Source organism: Balearica regulorum, chromosome 6 (assembly GCF_011004875.1).
Source record: "Balearica regulorum gibbericeps isolate bBalReg1 chromosome 6, bBalReg1.pri, whole genome shotgun sequence".
NCBI classification, from domain to species: domain Eukaryota; kingdom Metazoa; phylum Chordata; class Aves; order Gruiformes; family Gruidae; genus Balearica; species Balearica regulorum.
The window spans coordinates 105,164-121,609 of NC_046189.1; the positions used below are offsets into that span (position 1 = coordinate 105,164).

General features: G+C 41.8%; 1 protein-coding gene across 3 annotated transcripts in view; it reads right to left on the minus strand.

The window, feature by feature from the left end:
* Positions 1 to 16,446, minus strand: part of DIP2A (disco interacting protein 2 homolog A) — a 137,388-nt gene that overhangs the window by 55,526 nt on the left and 65,416 nt on the right. For all 3 annotated transcript variants that reach the window (XR_012835958.1, XM_075755819.1, XM_075755820.1), the window contains exons 4-5: positions 10,720 to 10,839; positions 4,483 to 4,728 (exon numbers count right to left, since the gene is read on the minus strand). Coding sequence is in view for 2 of the 3 variants with exons in the window: in XM_075755819.1 (XP_075611934.1) it covers positions 4,483 to 4,728; positions 10,720 to 10,839 (366 nt within the window). In the remaining variant the exon portion in view is untranslated. The remainder of the gene's footprint in view (positions 1 to 4,482; positions 4,729 to 10,719; positions 10,840 to 16,446) is intronic.

Below are 16,446 nucleotides of genomic sequence, written 5' to 3' on the forward strand. Positions count from 1 at the left end.
ATGCATATTCCTGATGGGAAATAACAATCTTCCACCCACACGCATAAGGCAGATATTTGAAATACAAAAGCTCTGCAATTAGAGGCTCAGAAAATAACCTAAGGAAGAAGCTATTTGGGAACATTTACGGAAGAGCTGTGTACTTGGGAACTGCTCAAAGAAATCACACAAAAAATGAGAACGCTCAGAAAAGAAACCAAAACCCCATTAACCATCATTCCCAACTGAAAACAAGCACAAAAAATAGCTATATATGGAGGTGCTGATCTACAGCATTCGCGTATCTTACAAGCATCTTGGAGCTGACTTCCACGCACATCAGTGTCCCTCACTGCAGTGGGGAAATGGCAGGGGTCCTTATGAACGAACTCTCTGCTGCCCACAGCTATTTCATCTTACATACAGCAGAGAACTGACTCTCCTGATTCTGCCTCGAGAAGGCAAAATTCTTTCTATGCATGTAGAAGGAACAAATTCAATTTTCAGGATTTATGCTCAGATAAAAATCACATTAGCTTCATTCATTATTTAGGCATTTTATTAATATATGCCCATGAGAATCCATGAAATTAGTCTGCATCATCTAGAGATACTGTGGCAAAGCAGAGAAAGAGAAGTGGTGAGTAGTAAAAAAAAAAAAAAAAAAGAAAAAAAGAACAGACTTAGGACTTTAGGAATAAAGTTAATTGGATTTAGACTGAAGTACATTTCCATTATTGATTAGAAGACAGAGATAAATGTAAAAGAGAGCAGTGGCCCTAGAAAGAACATATGGGTTACGATACAGAAAATTAGAAACTAGGCATCAGAAAGTAGTCTCTAAGGAGGAATCTCAGGGTGACAATTCAAAAACTTTAGAAAAGTCCCGACCTAGGAGGAGGTCAGGTTAGACCTAGAGATGGCTGTATACGATTGCTTTGTCTCTAGGAAACCACTCAACCAAAATAGACATTTAAAAGTTTATTAAATTGATTTGGAACAATAAAAAAAAGGGAAAAAAGGTGAAAAAAGGTGAAAAAAGGGAAAAAAGGGAAAAAGAAAACGAGTAAGAGAGGGAAGAGAGAGAGAGAGAGAGAGAAAGAAGTAAGAAAAAAGGAAAAATAAAATAAAAAAAAAGGAAAGAAGAAAAAAAAAGAGTGCACCAACCCAGCCAGAACACAAAATAATCCCCCCATTCTACTACCTCATTCTTGTGTTTCCTCTTCAGTAAACTCTTTGAACTTGTTTCTAGCACACCTCACTCTTACAACTCCTGTACAACTGCTTACAGAGCCACAGCAGTTCAAAAGACGTACTCTTGTAACTCTGCTTCTCCTTAAGGAAAGGAATTGTACTTTCAAGTCTTTCAATAAATAGTGGGTCAAATACCACGATAATCCATTCTCCCAGTGACTCGAACAAAAGCCAAGTTGGGAAATACTCCACAGTTGAGATGGTGTCCTTGAAAAAAAACCCAGACACGCTGTTAGCTTTCACTTTAAAGAAAATATTACACTAAAAGAAAAAAAAAAGCCTCCAAAACAACATGTAGATGTTGTCCTTGCTTTTATAGGTGAAAGACAAACAGCTTTAAAATAATGCATGTTCCTATCAGACTTTATTAAATACTGTAACCTTGCACTTCCAACGCTGCAGTCTATTGCTTTGGAATTTAGTAGGATCTCATAATTAAAAATGAAAACTGGAAAAAGATGAGCTGTAAGGGAACAATCTGCTAGATTTAAATTCTCCAACATCTCAAAATTGCGAAGTCATTCAGTACATAGCCAAAACACAGAATATTTTAGTAAGGCACAGTATTTAAAATACAGAAGATGCCTTTTATATTGCTGATGTCAGCATATTAACTGAGAAAATAAACATTCTTTTATGCTCTAGGACAAATCAAAGGGGTCTTTTATGAAAGAATACTAGTATTTATCGATAATCAAAAAACTTTGCAATCTAAGAACTAAGTTGTCATAGCAAGGAGGACTACAAACATAAAAAAAATGGCACAACTGGATTGTTATTGGACACGCCTGAATGTTACCAAGCTAGAAATGAACATCGATGGAACATGGCAAGCATTTCAGGTATGAGGAGGATTATTCTTATGCAAAAAGACATTTAATTTTTTGTCAACGGCACTGGAAATCTCACATTTTTAAATATTTCTAGTAGATCAGCTCTCAACGATCCCTGAGCTTCCTTCCCGATAGATTCTATAATTGCGTATTTATTTCCCATGAATGAAATTTCAAATCACTCCACTGCATGCAGTTACACATTTAGCTGCTTAAATGACTTTGAACTGTCAACAAGGCCTTGATTTTGCACACAATTTTGATGATTAAATAGTCCTGATGGGTAGGTCTCAAGAAGCTAGTTGTAAAATTTGATCTGTATTTATATGGCCTGAGATATTAGATGTAACAGGATGCTGCGTTACATTTTGCGTGTCTTGCAAGTTTTTACAGCTATGTAAGAATTTCATCAATGCACACTTACAATTATGGCTAAACTTCCAAGTTTATTTGTTAATTTTAAGGAGTTAAACATGATTCCTGTAAAGCCATAATGCGAAATCCAGAACGCCCTCACAGCAAGGTGTAGACATACTCCATCTTACTTACATCCACTAAGTTAAAAAAAAAAAATAAATCTGCAAATTTCTCACTATAAATAAGCTTGGAAATGGGAAGATGAACATTTAGATTTCTTTAAAGGCAGTAAGCTGGGTGTGTTTTGTACAAACAGGAACATTTCACTAGCGATAAAGCCACAGAAGTTAACCGAAGAGGCAAAGCTTTCTAACTGTGTTTATGGATGAAGTACTGATGAAGTGCAGGAAAATGAACAAAGCCGGATGCTGCCCGTAACTTTGCACGGCACAAAACCAAACCCACCATTTCAGCACGCTGGAGCTTTCTAAAGCAACAGCACTAAGCAGGCTTGGGGAAAAACGTTTTGCCTTTAAAAGCTTAGATATCAGAACTCTTTTCCATACTAGCCTCCGCAATGAAGAGATCGCCGGACAGCACAGAGGAGGGAGCAACAGCAAGCAGGAAAGCCAGCGACAACCCTTCCCAGGCTCTCTGACGCCTGAGGAGCCCCCCAGAATGCCAAGCAAGCTGCTGCCTCTTCCCATCTCAGCTCCACGTGCAGAAAACAGCCCGCACCGTGAAAACCGGGATGTCAGTCACGGCAGAAAGTGTCAATCCCGGTTTCTGTTGGCACCTAAGCCACAGAGGAGATCCAGAGGACCCTCCTTCAGAGAGTCTCTGGCTTGTTCATACTCCTTTCCCTGGTTCACAATGTGCTTTAGGAATCTGAAGAGGTAAAGCTCCCGGTCACAAACCAGAAGCACTGGTTGCGTTTGGAAGCCCATAGCTACTCTAAACTAAGGCTGATGCCCCAAACTTAGTGTGAGGCAGAAGGAACTCAGAGGGCAAACCAGCAAAGAAGGGAGATCAGCCCTCTCAGGAACCGCTGCTCGTGCCTAAGAGAACTGTCAACTGTTCCCAACAGAGAAGTCTAAAGGATACATCACCGGGCTTTCTACAAAATTTGAAGACCAGCTAAATGAACAGGTATTCGCGAAATATATTTGTGCCTTAAATTACTGTGTTAATTGACATCTCTAAGTACACAGAGGCCTGTATAGTCAGTTTAAATCTAAAGCATTTCAATGGGTTTTCCTCATCTGACCTGACCTGTTCTCTGTAACGAAACACAAAACAACTGTCTGTATAGACATACAGACACAGATAAACAGAAAGTCAGGTAAGTGGAGCACTAAAACCGCCAAAACCTGAAAAGTCCGCGAACAATATACATGATGCTTATTGTATGGTACTAGAAGCACAAGACTAGTGCTCTGCATTTCAGGACAAAAAATGTAACCTGATGTTCTGGACCTGCAGTGTTACAGACTGGGACAAAACTCACATTTACATTTTGTCTTACCGGTACTTCTACGTTTTCACTCTAGTTTCACAATAAAGGACTATTCATGAGTTAAATGTTAATTAAAGGGAAAAAAAAAATCACATTTGAGCTTGAAACCTAGTTTTGTCAGTACCTCTGATTTCATAAATTTCCCAAAGATTCTGGATGCTTTTCTGGTCTGCTGGGTGTTTACCAACGGAGTCACCTTTGAAATCCATAACCTCATAATGTCAAGGGTAAATACATGCAGATCGGAAAGCATGCACCAAAAATATGACCCCTTTGAAATTCTGCTTTTGAATCCAGTAAAACTGAACCTAAGTTTCTTGATAAATCAAGCATTTTACCAAGAAGAATGCATGTTCAGATCTCATGAACGACTGGTTTGGTTTAAATAAAATACATACACACACATCATACATACCTGGTCTGTGGGTTGTACATTTTAAAGGTATTTACAGATATCTTCTGGTGAAGACTTTTGTGTTTAGCCCTGCTTTGGGATTTTTTAATTTGAGTTTATTCCAACCATGCAGGCAGTTCGTTACTGACCTAGCTGGGTGTGTGCCATGAGATCTGCAAGCACAGTGGCAGCAGCGGTGGCAGCAGCAGTATTGGAAGCAGCAGCAGGTTTCCCTCCTGGATGAGATGAGGTGGAGGATGCAGAGGATGAGGTGGAGGAGCCCTGAATAACCCGGTTAAGCCAGGGCTCTACGTTGGAATGGCTCTGGAACGGAGTGGAGGTGATCCGCCCTTGCCGACGTAACGAGCCCTCATCTTCTGATGCTGACGATGTGTCTGTGATTAAAATAACGATGACAGGCATGTAATGTGGGAATGACCCAACAGACGGGAACATGAAGTTTTTTTTCCATGTTCTTCACGCAGTGTTCTCATGTGCTACACATGAGATGCATGTATTAAGCAAATGGTATATTCACATGCACAAATTCTGCTCATTGCCATTTGTCAGGTTAATGCAACAACTTCTACACATTATTGCTAGAACACACTTGAAGCAAAGTTTCATTTACCTGCTGTATTTGGAATGACGTAAGACTCAAAAAAGCCTTCCACCTAAGGTACCTCATACATCTGCTAACCGTTCTCAGTGAGCATATCATACCTATTCCTCTGAAAGAATACTTCTGTTCTGCACAGGTAAACTGGATCTCATCCCCCCCGAATAAATTCCATTACATTTTTGGTTGGGTATTTTCTTTTTATTTTTGGGGGGCAAATTCTTCACTTTTTGATTCTTTTGACAAATTTTTTGAGAATTACTAAAAAAAGCACAGTGCTATAAAGTTCAATGAAAGAGTAATTTCATTAATTTAAGAATAATTAAAGGGAATTTAAAAGCGTGTACATTAACTACATAAACTGCTATGAACGAGCACTACACAAAAATGCTTAGTGAAGTATCTTTTAATTCTAGATGTATGTTAAAAGTCTGATAAAGGGCTCCTATTTTAATTACCATTCAGTTATTTAGAACCTTCCAGAAGTTTCCCTTTGGCACTCAATCTTTCCACATTTATTAGTCACTCCATAACAAATAAAAAGGTCTTTCTGAATATCAAGAAAATACATCCCTGTTGATTTTGAATGAAAAATAGAAACTTTTGTTACAGAAAAAAGTAACCTTGCCCTCCCAAAGAGACTCCTGCATTTTAAAAACTTGATCCTTCTATGCCGCAACCCCCCAAGGAATTAAAGGAAAGCACCTAAACCAATGCACTGCCCATATACTGATTGAGTTCGCATCATGTCAGTTTGTGAAGAGCGGTTTTAAGTCCCACATAATGGCCAGACCAATTAAGAAGTCAGAAAAGGCTGGAAAAAAAAGCTTCTGAAAAAGACAGGGTGTCCATCATAAACTCGAGAGTCCCTTCCAGACAGGGAAATCCTGGGTGATAGTGGGGTGGGTTACATCAGAAATCCTGCAACCTTAATTTTGGCTTTTGTTTTTTTTTTAAATCCTCTGAAGACATGATGGTTCAGCTATATACAATTCCATATAAATTTTGTTGAATCCACATGAAAAATCTTTTCCTCATCTTTGGCAACAAATTTCAGTTATCAGGTGTTTAATTTTCTGCTTTTCAAGAATATATGCATTTACAATAGCTTCAGAATAACTTCTCTTAAATAGTCTAAAACCGCAAAAAATCAGAACTCAATTCCTAAGAAGCCTGCTTAACTCGATGGCATTTTCAAAGTTAAAATCGCAGATCTCTTGTTACTTGACCATCCCTAATGAAACATGACAACTTTGAATGAAAATAGACAAAGACTTGATCGTTGAGAAGATACAGCTGTGGTGGATCACCATCCCTGGGTCCGTGCCTGGTATGATATTTCTGGTCTACTGCCACGGTTGTAGTTTTTGGCTGCTGACCCCATCTGCTCCTGGAGTGGAGCCAAACCTGACCCTTCGTGCTTGCAACCTTCCCTTTCTTTTAGGCAGAAAGCAAAAATAAACAATTCCAGGAATACGGAACAAGATAGGATTATAGTCAGTCAGGTTTCAGGGAAAAAAAAAAAAACCCAACACACCGCACTTGCGATCTACTAACACTTCAGAGTAAGAGATAAAACAACAGAAAAAAACAGGTTTTTCAAAGAAAACATACTCTGATAGTATGTCCTTATCCAGACACAAGTTTAGTGAAGTCTCTCTAAAATGTCTAAGCCTTCAGATGTCTTACATAAACAGAGGGGGAAAACCCACCCACTTTAAATGTAAAATATAAACTGCGTATAAAAATGGAAGATCTGTAGTAAAAACATTCTAATATTGAAGAATAATTACAACAGAAAAGCAGTAAGGTAAGATCCATAACTAGCTCTGTGGCAGTCGCAAGAGTTAATTAATGAGCAGTGCTGGGTGCACTGGGAGCAGAATGCTGTGTACTTGGCGTCCAGCTCTTCCTGGCTGGGAGCTGACCCAAGACAGCCACAGAAACCACCACCACCCTTTGGACCAAACTTGCATCAAGACTACAGCTCAAGTTCCGATCACGTGAAATCCGCATGGGGAAAATGAGAGACTCGGTGGGACGAAAACAAAAGCATGTTAAAATCTTTGGGGAGGATGACTGATGAAAGCAGTTCCATTACTGCCGGTCAGGAGTTTGTTTTGAACTTAATGTGACTAGAATCCGATGCTTCCTTCTTGGTGACCGATGGCAACTGTTTGTAACAAAATTTCAGTTATTAAGAAAGCCTGGTTTGAACTGCATTAACTTCTGCCAATACAAAGACTTTAAGGCAGCGCCTTAATGGCTCAAGACAACAAAACCAGATGCTTCAGTGCTACTCAGGTTCTTTGCAGTTTCAGATCTTTCTTGCTGAGCTAACTTTGCGAATAAAGGCAGGCCCGTAAAAAGACAATTATTTTTGTGAATCAATACAGCTGAAGCAAGTCCTCAGAATACTTTTGAATGGCCTTATCTCCCATGATACAGAATCCCAGACAGATGACATGAATCCCATGAGGACAGATACCAGAGACACTTGATTCTTCTCTCACAACATATCAGTTAGGGTGCCTCTGTACCCTGCTACGCCCCATGCGAGTGTACTTGTCTTCCCTGCTAACCCCTCAGGCAGGCATGGTAGAAGACAACGCTCTCCAACAGCACCAACACACCAAACCGCTCACACAAAGACAGGCAGATCCCATGGCCTCATCCCGCTCCCCTCTCCAGCTGAGCGGGATGCAGGTCACACGTGCACACACACACGTACAACGTGGGTCCCTCCACTCACTCTGTCAGGTCGCTTCCCCGGAAGCCAGTCTCCCCAGTTGCTGGCAACTGGACGTATGAGCCCGAGGCTGCGGTCCTGCTCCATCAGCTGGTACAGACAGACTGACTTGGGCACTTTGTGCACACCTAACGCAGAGTCCCTCTCCCGGGAGTGCTGTTAGGGATGGAGTATAAGAGGAGGAGAGGACAGGCTGCAGGTCAGGTGCAGGGCACGGCCGGGCAAGCGTACCATTTATACAGTACCAGCCCTTTTTGTCCCCTTCCCCACACTTCCTCCCCAAATCACCTCAATCTACCCTTTTCCCCATCTGTGGTTCCTCACCTAACCATCCCATAACCAGCCTCATGCAGTCCCCTGCATCCCATAACGTGTCCCACACCCCTCTGTGGCATCGCCCCTCAGTCCAGAAGCTGCTTTAGCATTGACTGCTCTTGATGGGTTTCATGCCCGGTCAGAAGGGCTGAGGCTCTCCAGGGACAGCCCGGGCAGGGGCCTGGACAAGCCAACAGCACCCTGGCTTGTAGCAGGAATAGTGTGGCCAGCAGGAGTAGGGCAGTGATCGTCCCCTGTACTCAGCTCTGGTGAGGCCATACCTCGAGTGCTGTGTTCAGTTTCGGGCCCCTCAGTACCAGAAGGACATTGAGGTGCTGGAGCGTGTCCAGAGAAGGGCAACGAAGCTGGTGAAGGGTCTGGAGCACAAGTCTGGTGAGGAGCGGCTGAGGGAACTGGGGCTGTTTAGCCTGGAGAAGAGGAGGCTGAGGGGAGACCTGATCACTCTCTACAGCTGCCTCAAAGGAGGCTGTAGTGAGGTGGGTGTTGGTCTCTTCTCCCAAGTAACTAGAAAAAGGACAAGAGGAAATGGTCTCAAGTTGCATCAGGGGAGGTTTAGATCAGATATTAGGAAAAATTTCTTCACCAAAAGAGTGGTCAGGCATTGGAACAGGCTGCCCAGAGGTGGTGGAGTCCCCACCCCTGGAGGTGTTCAAAAAACACGTAGATGTGGCACTTTCGGGACATGGTTTAGTAGACATGGTGGTGTTGGGTTGACGGTTGCACTTGATGATCTTAGAGGTCTTTTCCAACCTTAATGACTCTACGATTCTTCCAAGTCCATACCGTGGGTTCCTGCTGGCCGTTCTCCCTGGGGAGATGGCTCTGGGACAGCCCAATGGCTCTGGGCAGGCCTGGGAGGGAGCAGCCGGGGCAGGGTATTATTTGGGCTCCTCCGCCTGCCTCTGTGCTCCTGCAAAGGTGTGCAGCCCAGCTTTTATCTCATAACCTAATATTTTACCCATAGCATCTCAATTTTATTCTTCTTTATAGAATCTCCCAACCCCCCCAAGACTTTGCTGACCTCAGGCAGTGCAGGCGTAGCAGCAACCACAGGGTACTGCTTCAAACCTGTCCCAAAGGTATTCAAAAGAGAATGATATTCTGGTTGTCTCAAAAAAAACCCTGCAAGGACATTCCTTCTAGTTTTAAATGCTAAGGGAGACAGGAAAGTCCAGCTGTCCTCCGCTCTCAGCAGAGCTGCTGGATGCCAGCTATTTTTTGTACACCAAATCTTAGGCAGAACAGCGGCACATTCTTTTCTTGTCATGATGTACCTCATGCCAAGCACATAGCAATTTGTCACACTTAGGGAATGAGAGGAAAGGACAGTGTGATGCTACATGAAACACCCCCCTGACTGTCCTACCAGAGTTCATTTTCGAGAGTGAGAAGGAATATTGCTTTGAAGAGCTATAAACAGAAACCCCAGGGCCTTTCTCCCAAAGACTCAGTATACAGATGGTCGCTATACGCTAATTTTCTCCAGGATTTCGCTTCATGCAATTCACAACATCTTTCACATACAAAACCAACACGGATGCGAGAAAACTCAAAGATAACCACCCTGCTACCCCAGCTGCCCTCAGGGGCTTCTGAGTGTATGTGTACTAGAAGAATAAGCTAATCAAAATGCACGATACCTTAATGTATCTTAGAGGCAAAAACATAAGGGTGAAGAAAGACCATATATAAGACTACAGAAGAACCTCATTATTTATTAACTAATTAATTAACCAGCAAACCCACAAAACCAATATACAAATGTGTGTGACTAGCAAAGAAAAGGGGAATTTCCTTTAAACGGGAAGAGCAGAAGGAAGAAATACAGCCCAGGAAGGCAGAGAGCAGCACACCAGACCTGCTCTCTTGCAGAAGGGGGATGAGAACTCGAATTGATGGGGAAGGGCACTAGAGGTCAGTGTGCCTCTACTCCTGGGCCACATCAGAAAAGACAAGAAAGAGCACATCATTCAAAAACTAAGAGCTTAGGGAAATTCCTCTTCTTTGTATACAAGACACTGGCCGCAGAACACTTGGCTTGCTAGCACAACATGTTATCTGGAGAAAGATTTTTCTTAACCTCTAGAGAATTCATTGTGAGACAACAGGAAGATTACTTCTTTTTCCCACCTAAAAAAAACCTAAAGAAAATGTTCTGACCTAAACAATCTGAACAATTATAGCATATGATTTTCTGAATGTTTTAAATTGCTCACAGTTGACATCATCTGATGAGCATTCTGCAACTTAATCCTCTGGCATTATTAATCCTTAATGCAGCAACTTAATCCTCTGGCATTTTCTTCAACTCTTACAAAAAAGTCTTATGCAACGTGAAATAAGGTATTTACAGCTCCGACATGCTTGGCAAGATGATCTCCTTCCAAGCGAGACATTACGTAAGAGAACATACTTAATGCAGAAAGGGCGACTGCTCACTCTGCGACTGCTTTCCAGTGTACCTTTAGCAGCTACAGTATCTCTAGATGAGACACTAAGAATCTGGAGGAAAGACATCAAAGAACAAATCCAACCAACACCTGATCATCAGGAAATACAGCCATGAATACAGAAGTAGTTTATTGCAACATACTTACAACTTAGCAGAACAAAGCATTTGCTCTTTATATTTTGCTATCACATTCGCCTGGCAAGATTTACGTACGTTAACTCAATAGGTACCTGGAGGTGTGTACGTTTCTACTGAAGAGTGCACAAGAACAGACCGTCTTTTTGAAGGCATGGGCATTTTTCTCTCTTTGTATTTTGCGAGTGCTGCTTGTACTGCTTCAGTGTGGACATCTATATAGAAAACAAAAAAGGTGAAGACATTACGTTTAATCATTATTTCTTTCTAAAGACAAAACATCAATGCCACCTTTTACAGCTCAAATCCAGAGCCTGAAGTGCAGATGACGGCCCTTATGACGGTAGTAGCTCGCAGAAAGGAGCATGGTCGCAGCTTCAGGAGCGTTTCTTGGAGAGCAGAAAGGTCCAAAGCTAAACTACAGTAACACAGTTTTCAGTTGTGAAGCTGCGACCGCTCTACCAACTGCTTCTCCTTCAACGGTGTTTAGTGGGACTGAATAAATACGCCTGCCTCCCACGCAAACTCAGCTCAGAAGCAACGGTTTCAAAAGTTAAGGGAGGATATAAGCAGGGTCACGTCGACATATTTTCCTCATGAAATCAGCCTGAAAATGCTTTGCAAGTATCATTTAGGAAGAACACCCAGAAAAGCAAGACTGAAGTTACAGAATACCTAGCATAATATGATTTTTTTTTATTTTGAGGGGAATTTTCAATGCAGATACTGTAAATTTGCAACAGCATTGGACTCCTCATCCTTCAAAATGCGCAATGGGAAAAGAAGTGAAAAATGTATACTTGAAGCTCTCACAGAAAAACAAAAAGGAGACTAAATATGTATCAAGAATTAGGGAAGAGACATAAACTGTTTTTACCTTCCTGAAAGCAAAAATTACCCTAATATTCTCATTGGGCATATTTTAAATTTTCTTATTTTTAAGCCAAAACTGCGATTAAAGAGGAATTTAGTCTTCAATCAAGACCACATCACAGATAAAATTTAACGTATTCAAGTAATTCTAAATTGCCTTCAGCCGATTTTTCTCTTTGACATACATATTTCAATGGTGACAAAAACTAAAACTTATGTAGAAAGAAAATTCATAAGAAGCAAACAGATGACCAGGAGGAATGAGGCAAACCAAAAATATACTTCAACTTATGACCTAAGATTCACACTCATGAAAAACAAGTACAACATGTATACACTTACACATAGCTACAAAGGGCCCAGAAACAAGTATTGTGATTATGCGTTTGTGTGACCCACATTTCTCTTACAGGGAAGCTGCTGTAGAAGAATTACAGAATGAAACGGTTCAATTTGACAAAAAAACATATTGTTTCTTTAAGTATCCATCTAAGGCTGCAAATACAGGCTGATAGAGTCATAGGTATGAAACTCAGACGGGTGGCATACATACACAACTTACATATTAAAAAACCCCAACTGATTTCTCTGTCCCATGCCTATAGGGATTAATCTTGATGATGATTACAAGCAAAGCTCCATTTTTTACAGTACCGTTTCTGGTGCTAGTCCTGAACCTGCTTTGGTCTTCCTAATTTATTTTAAATATGGGGATCAATTCCAGTTAGCTTTGACAAAGCAAGAGATAGCGGAAAGCTAATCAATATAATTTTTAACGAAAATCAGAAGAGATTTTTGAGCATCCCAGAGAACGAGAGGCTATGAAACAGCAAAGCACAGCACATCGATGTCAACCTGGAGGAAGTCTTAGCACGACACAGTTTCCAAAGGCAGCTGTGTCCCAATGCACTGGATAAACGCCTGACACTTGGGGACCAACTATTCAATTCTCCATTCCAAAAGTGATTACAAACGCTGCACATGAACTCAAGAAGCATGACCTCACCAGAGAAGGCTTCACGCAATACATCTCGAACCAACTCTAACAACAGGTACTGACCAATGACTTTCTGTCAGAATTTCTATTCTTAAGTACATCAAAAATCACCATCCCTTTATCTGACATCTTTCCCTATGTTAGATGAAAACTGTTCCACTTCCACACGTAAAAATCCCCCCCCCCCCGCTCCCACCACATACTTCAGGCATCTAACTTCTGGTCTCTGACTACGCAGCACAATCTACTACGTGAGTTCAGAGAGACACCGTGAGAGAAGCAATTAAACCCCCAGTACCGGAAGAGCACAGTGCCTGTAAGAGAAATAGCAGGGGAAAAAAGCTGATCCACTCTTAACCAAAAATCAGGAAGCTGCTTTTCTTAGTCACAAGTCCCAGTGAGAAACAAACTGTTTCCTTCAGCCTGGCCAAACGGATCAGAGAAACCAAAACAAGCCCTGTGGTACGCTCCCCACCACCTCCTCGTTCTTTGCAGTAATGACACCACTTTTCAAGGCTGCAGCTCCCCCAGATAATCTGTTCAGTGCTGTATTTAAAATACACATGTATGTGAATATACCATACCACCTGTGTGGTCTTTACAAGACTTATGAATTTACTAGGTAGATGCTTGTCTCAAATAAGAACTTTTTGTGCAACTAATCTGTGAGGTTCAAGGACAATGCTGTTATGAGGGGAAAAAATATCTATATAAAAAAAACCTTCTTAAACCTCTACGTTTTGACACAAATTTTTTTCTTTTTTTTAATACTGGGCACCATGTTAGAATTTTACTACTGTCCTTCACACCAAGAAGTGGTTCACAGATGTTTTATGATTCAAAATTTCACTACCCTTTCCCCATGTCTCCCTGCCTCCCTTCCCCACACCTGGGCCACTGCTTTTTGTCAAGTTTTCATTTCTCCTGATCTCTAGTTTTGGACTTTCCCCCCGCCCTCCGTAAATGTCCACTGTTGAAGTTTATGCTCATGGATACCCAAAAGCAAACCTCTTAATTTCACTCCAGAAAGTTTCAGCAGAACTCAAGACACTTCTTGTTTTGCTGTGTTACTTCAATGCCCCAAGGACATTACTGCTATCCACAGGCTTGAAAATATTACTTAACTTCAAGGTTATTTTTGCAGCCTTAAAAGTTAGGGGCAAAATGCCAATTCTGCAGGACACATTTCCATAGCAAAACCTGAAGTCAAAACTGAGTTGTATGGTTTTAAAAAAAGATGGTAACTATTAGATGTACTCGCTTCAACCATGCATATATCTACATATAATTTAGAACATATTTTTATGTTACATTAATGTCTGGTAGGAAGAAGGGGAACATAACAAATGGTTTTTCCTTCAGAAAAAGTCTTGCAAAAGAGAAAAAAAACACACAGTATTTATAGTCTGTATATAAATTCATTAAATAACATTGCAGATAAAAACCCAAAAGTATTCTAAGCTGGTTGTGTATTTAGGGAATGGAAAGGACTAGCTTGAGGCAAGGGTGTGTTGAGGTATTTTAACAGAGTGGGACAGGTCATTACACCACGCAGATTTGTGGTAGCAAGCATGGGAACTACTTTTTATTCCATTTCCAGAGGGCAAAATCAGCAACACCGCCTCCTCTAGCCCTCCTAACTCCCACCCCAAAAACCTGCAAAATACCAGATTAAATGATAAAAATGCAACCAGAAGACAGGATAAATTTTTATTCTATTTCATGTTTTATTTTTATACTGTTGATTTAACTCATCAGTTCCTTCTGTACTCATTAAGATCTACTTCCAGCTTGAAATTTTTCTTTTCATATCTTGTCCTTGGATAAGAACTGAGTAGGACCAACCTCCCTCTGCCAGTAAGCAATGCCTTTCACTTCCCTAGAACGCTTTGTTCCTGGTTCCATGTTTCCTTTAAGAGCTTTTCTACATCGTGTACAAGATGCAACAGACCTCACTATAAAAAGTAAAAGGAATGGAATAATTTTAAAGGAGCAGAACATTTAGGGTACAAAAATTCATAAATTACTATAAATTAAAGTTTAACTGGATATTGGAACTGCAAAAAGAAGCTCTCTACCATTGTCTATTACTAGATTCTTAAAAATTTGCTGTGAAACTGATTTAACGTGTAAGAACTGTGGACTTCAGTTTCCTACAGTGGATTAAACAGTCATTAAAATCAGGTCCAATGTGATCTGTATTACATCATATTTCTGAGAACAAGGAACAGAAATGTTCAACACTGAACACTGAAAGAGATGAACAGCACGACCAGCATCTTATTAACATGAAGATTATGCATACCAAAGTAAGAAAAAAATACATATGCTGCCATCCAAAAGCAGAAGAAAGTCTTGAAAAAATAGTTCTAAGTTTCTGCTCTTTATTAAGCTGCAAACAACCACCAACAATTTATTATTGATTCAAAACATTTTTTCCTTCCTCTGCTGTAGTAAACCACATAATCTTCTCTTCCATTTTATGCACCTATTCTCATTTTCTTTCCTTCTACACGTCCTTAAAAAAGGGTAGAAGAGGAAAACTAAGAAATAGTTTGGGCACAATAAATCACCCAAACTCTTACACCCTAAACCCCCCAGCTATTAGAAGAGCTTTTTTTCTTTCCTGTTTGCAGCCTCTGCTTGTTCATCAGCCTCCGATTCTTGTTCCTGCCGTAGGCACTGGAGGAAGAATTTCTACAGTTTGAAGAAAAATCAGCATTCCCAGGTTGACCAGTTTCCCTGCTGCTCACGGAGCTCCAGATGCCAGCAGGTAAAGCAACCGGCGCTGGCTGTCTCTACAAATGGCTGCTGCAAACTCATGTCCCGTATGGTTGCGTCTCTGTGACGAAGACTGCCAGTAAAAAACATGATGGGTTGACCCTGGGTAGAGGCCAGGTGCCCCTCAAAGCCTCTCTATCACCTCAGCTAGGCAGGAGACAGAAAATATAATGAAGGGTTCGTGGGTTGAGATAAGGACAGGGAGATCCTTCCACAGGGTGCAGACCTTCAGGAGCAGACTGCTCCAGCATGGGTCCCCCACAGGGTCACAAGTCCTGCCAGCAAACCTGCTCTTGCAGGCTTCCCACGGGCCACGGCTCCTTCAGGTGCCTCCACCTGCTCCAGCGTGGGGTCCTCCACGGGCTGCAGGTGGAATCTCTGCTCCCCATCATCCTCCACAGGCTGCAGGGGGACAGCCTGCTTCACCACAGTCTTCTCCACAGGCTGCAGGGGGATCTCTGCTCCGGCACCTGGAGCACCTCCTGCCCCTCCTTCTGCACTGACCTTGGTGTCTGCAGAGTTTCTCACATCTTCTCACTCCTCTCTCTGGCTGCAAAAACTGCTCCTAGGTTTTTTTCCCCTTCTTAACTCTGTTATCTCAGAGGCACTACCACCCTCACTGATGGGCTCGGCCTTGGCCAGCGGCGGGTCCCTCTTGGAGCCGGCTGGCATTGGCTCTGTCAGGTATGGGGGAAGCTTCTAGCAGGTTCTTACAGAAGCCACCCTTGTAGCCGCCCGGCTACCAAAACCTTGCCATGCAAACCCAAAATAAAACAAACAAAAAAATAACAATAATTTTAAAAAAGCTAGTATGACTCCAGGAAAGCTGGTAGAGAAGAGAGGATCAGTGTGGGATGAAGCTCTATCACATGAAATGAAAGAGCTGCCGTGTATTGTACCCGCTGTACAGGAATCATCCCTGCGCCTTGAACAGGTTTGTTCCTCACCTAGAGCAGCTCCCCAAATGCATCCCTGCATCCTGCTCCAGGGAGGACAGCCTGTATGTGACAGCTGTATATCCAACAGGCTGAAGAACAGTAACCAGAAAAAAAGTGCAAGAGTGGAAAGAGGGAGTGCAGCTGCCAGGAAGGCTTCTTCAGACCCCCGAAATGCTTACAGCCAGCTCCTTTGTGTTCTTACCCAAAACCAGGCAGCAGCGGGACTGAACCCA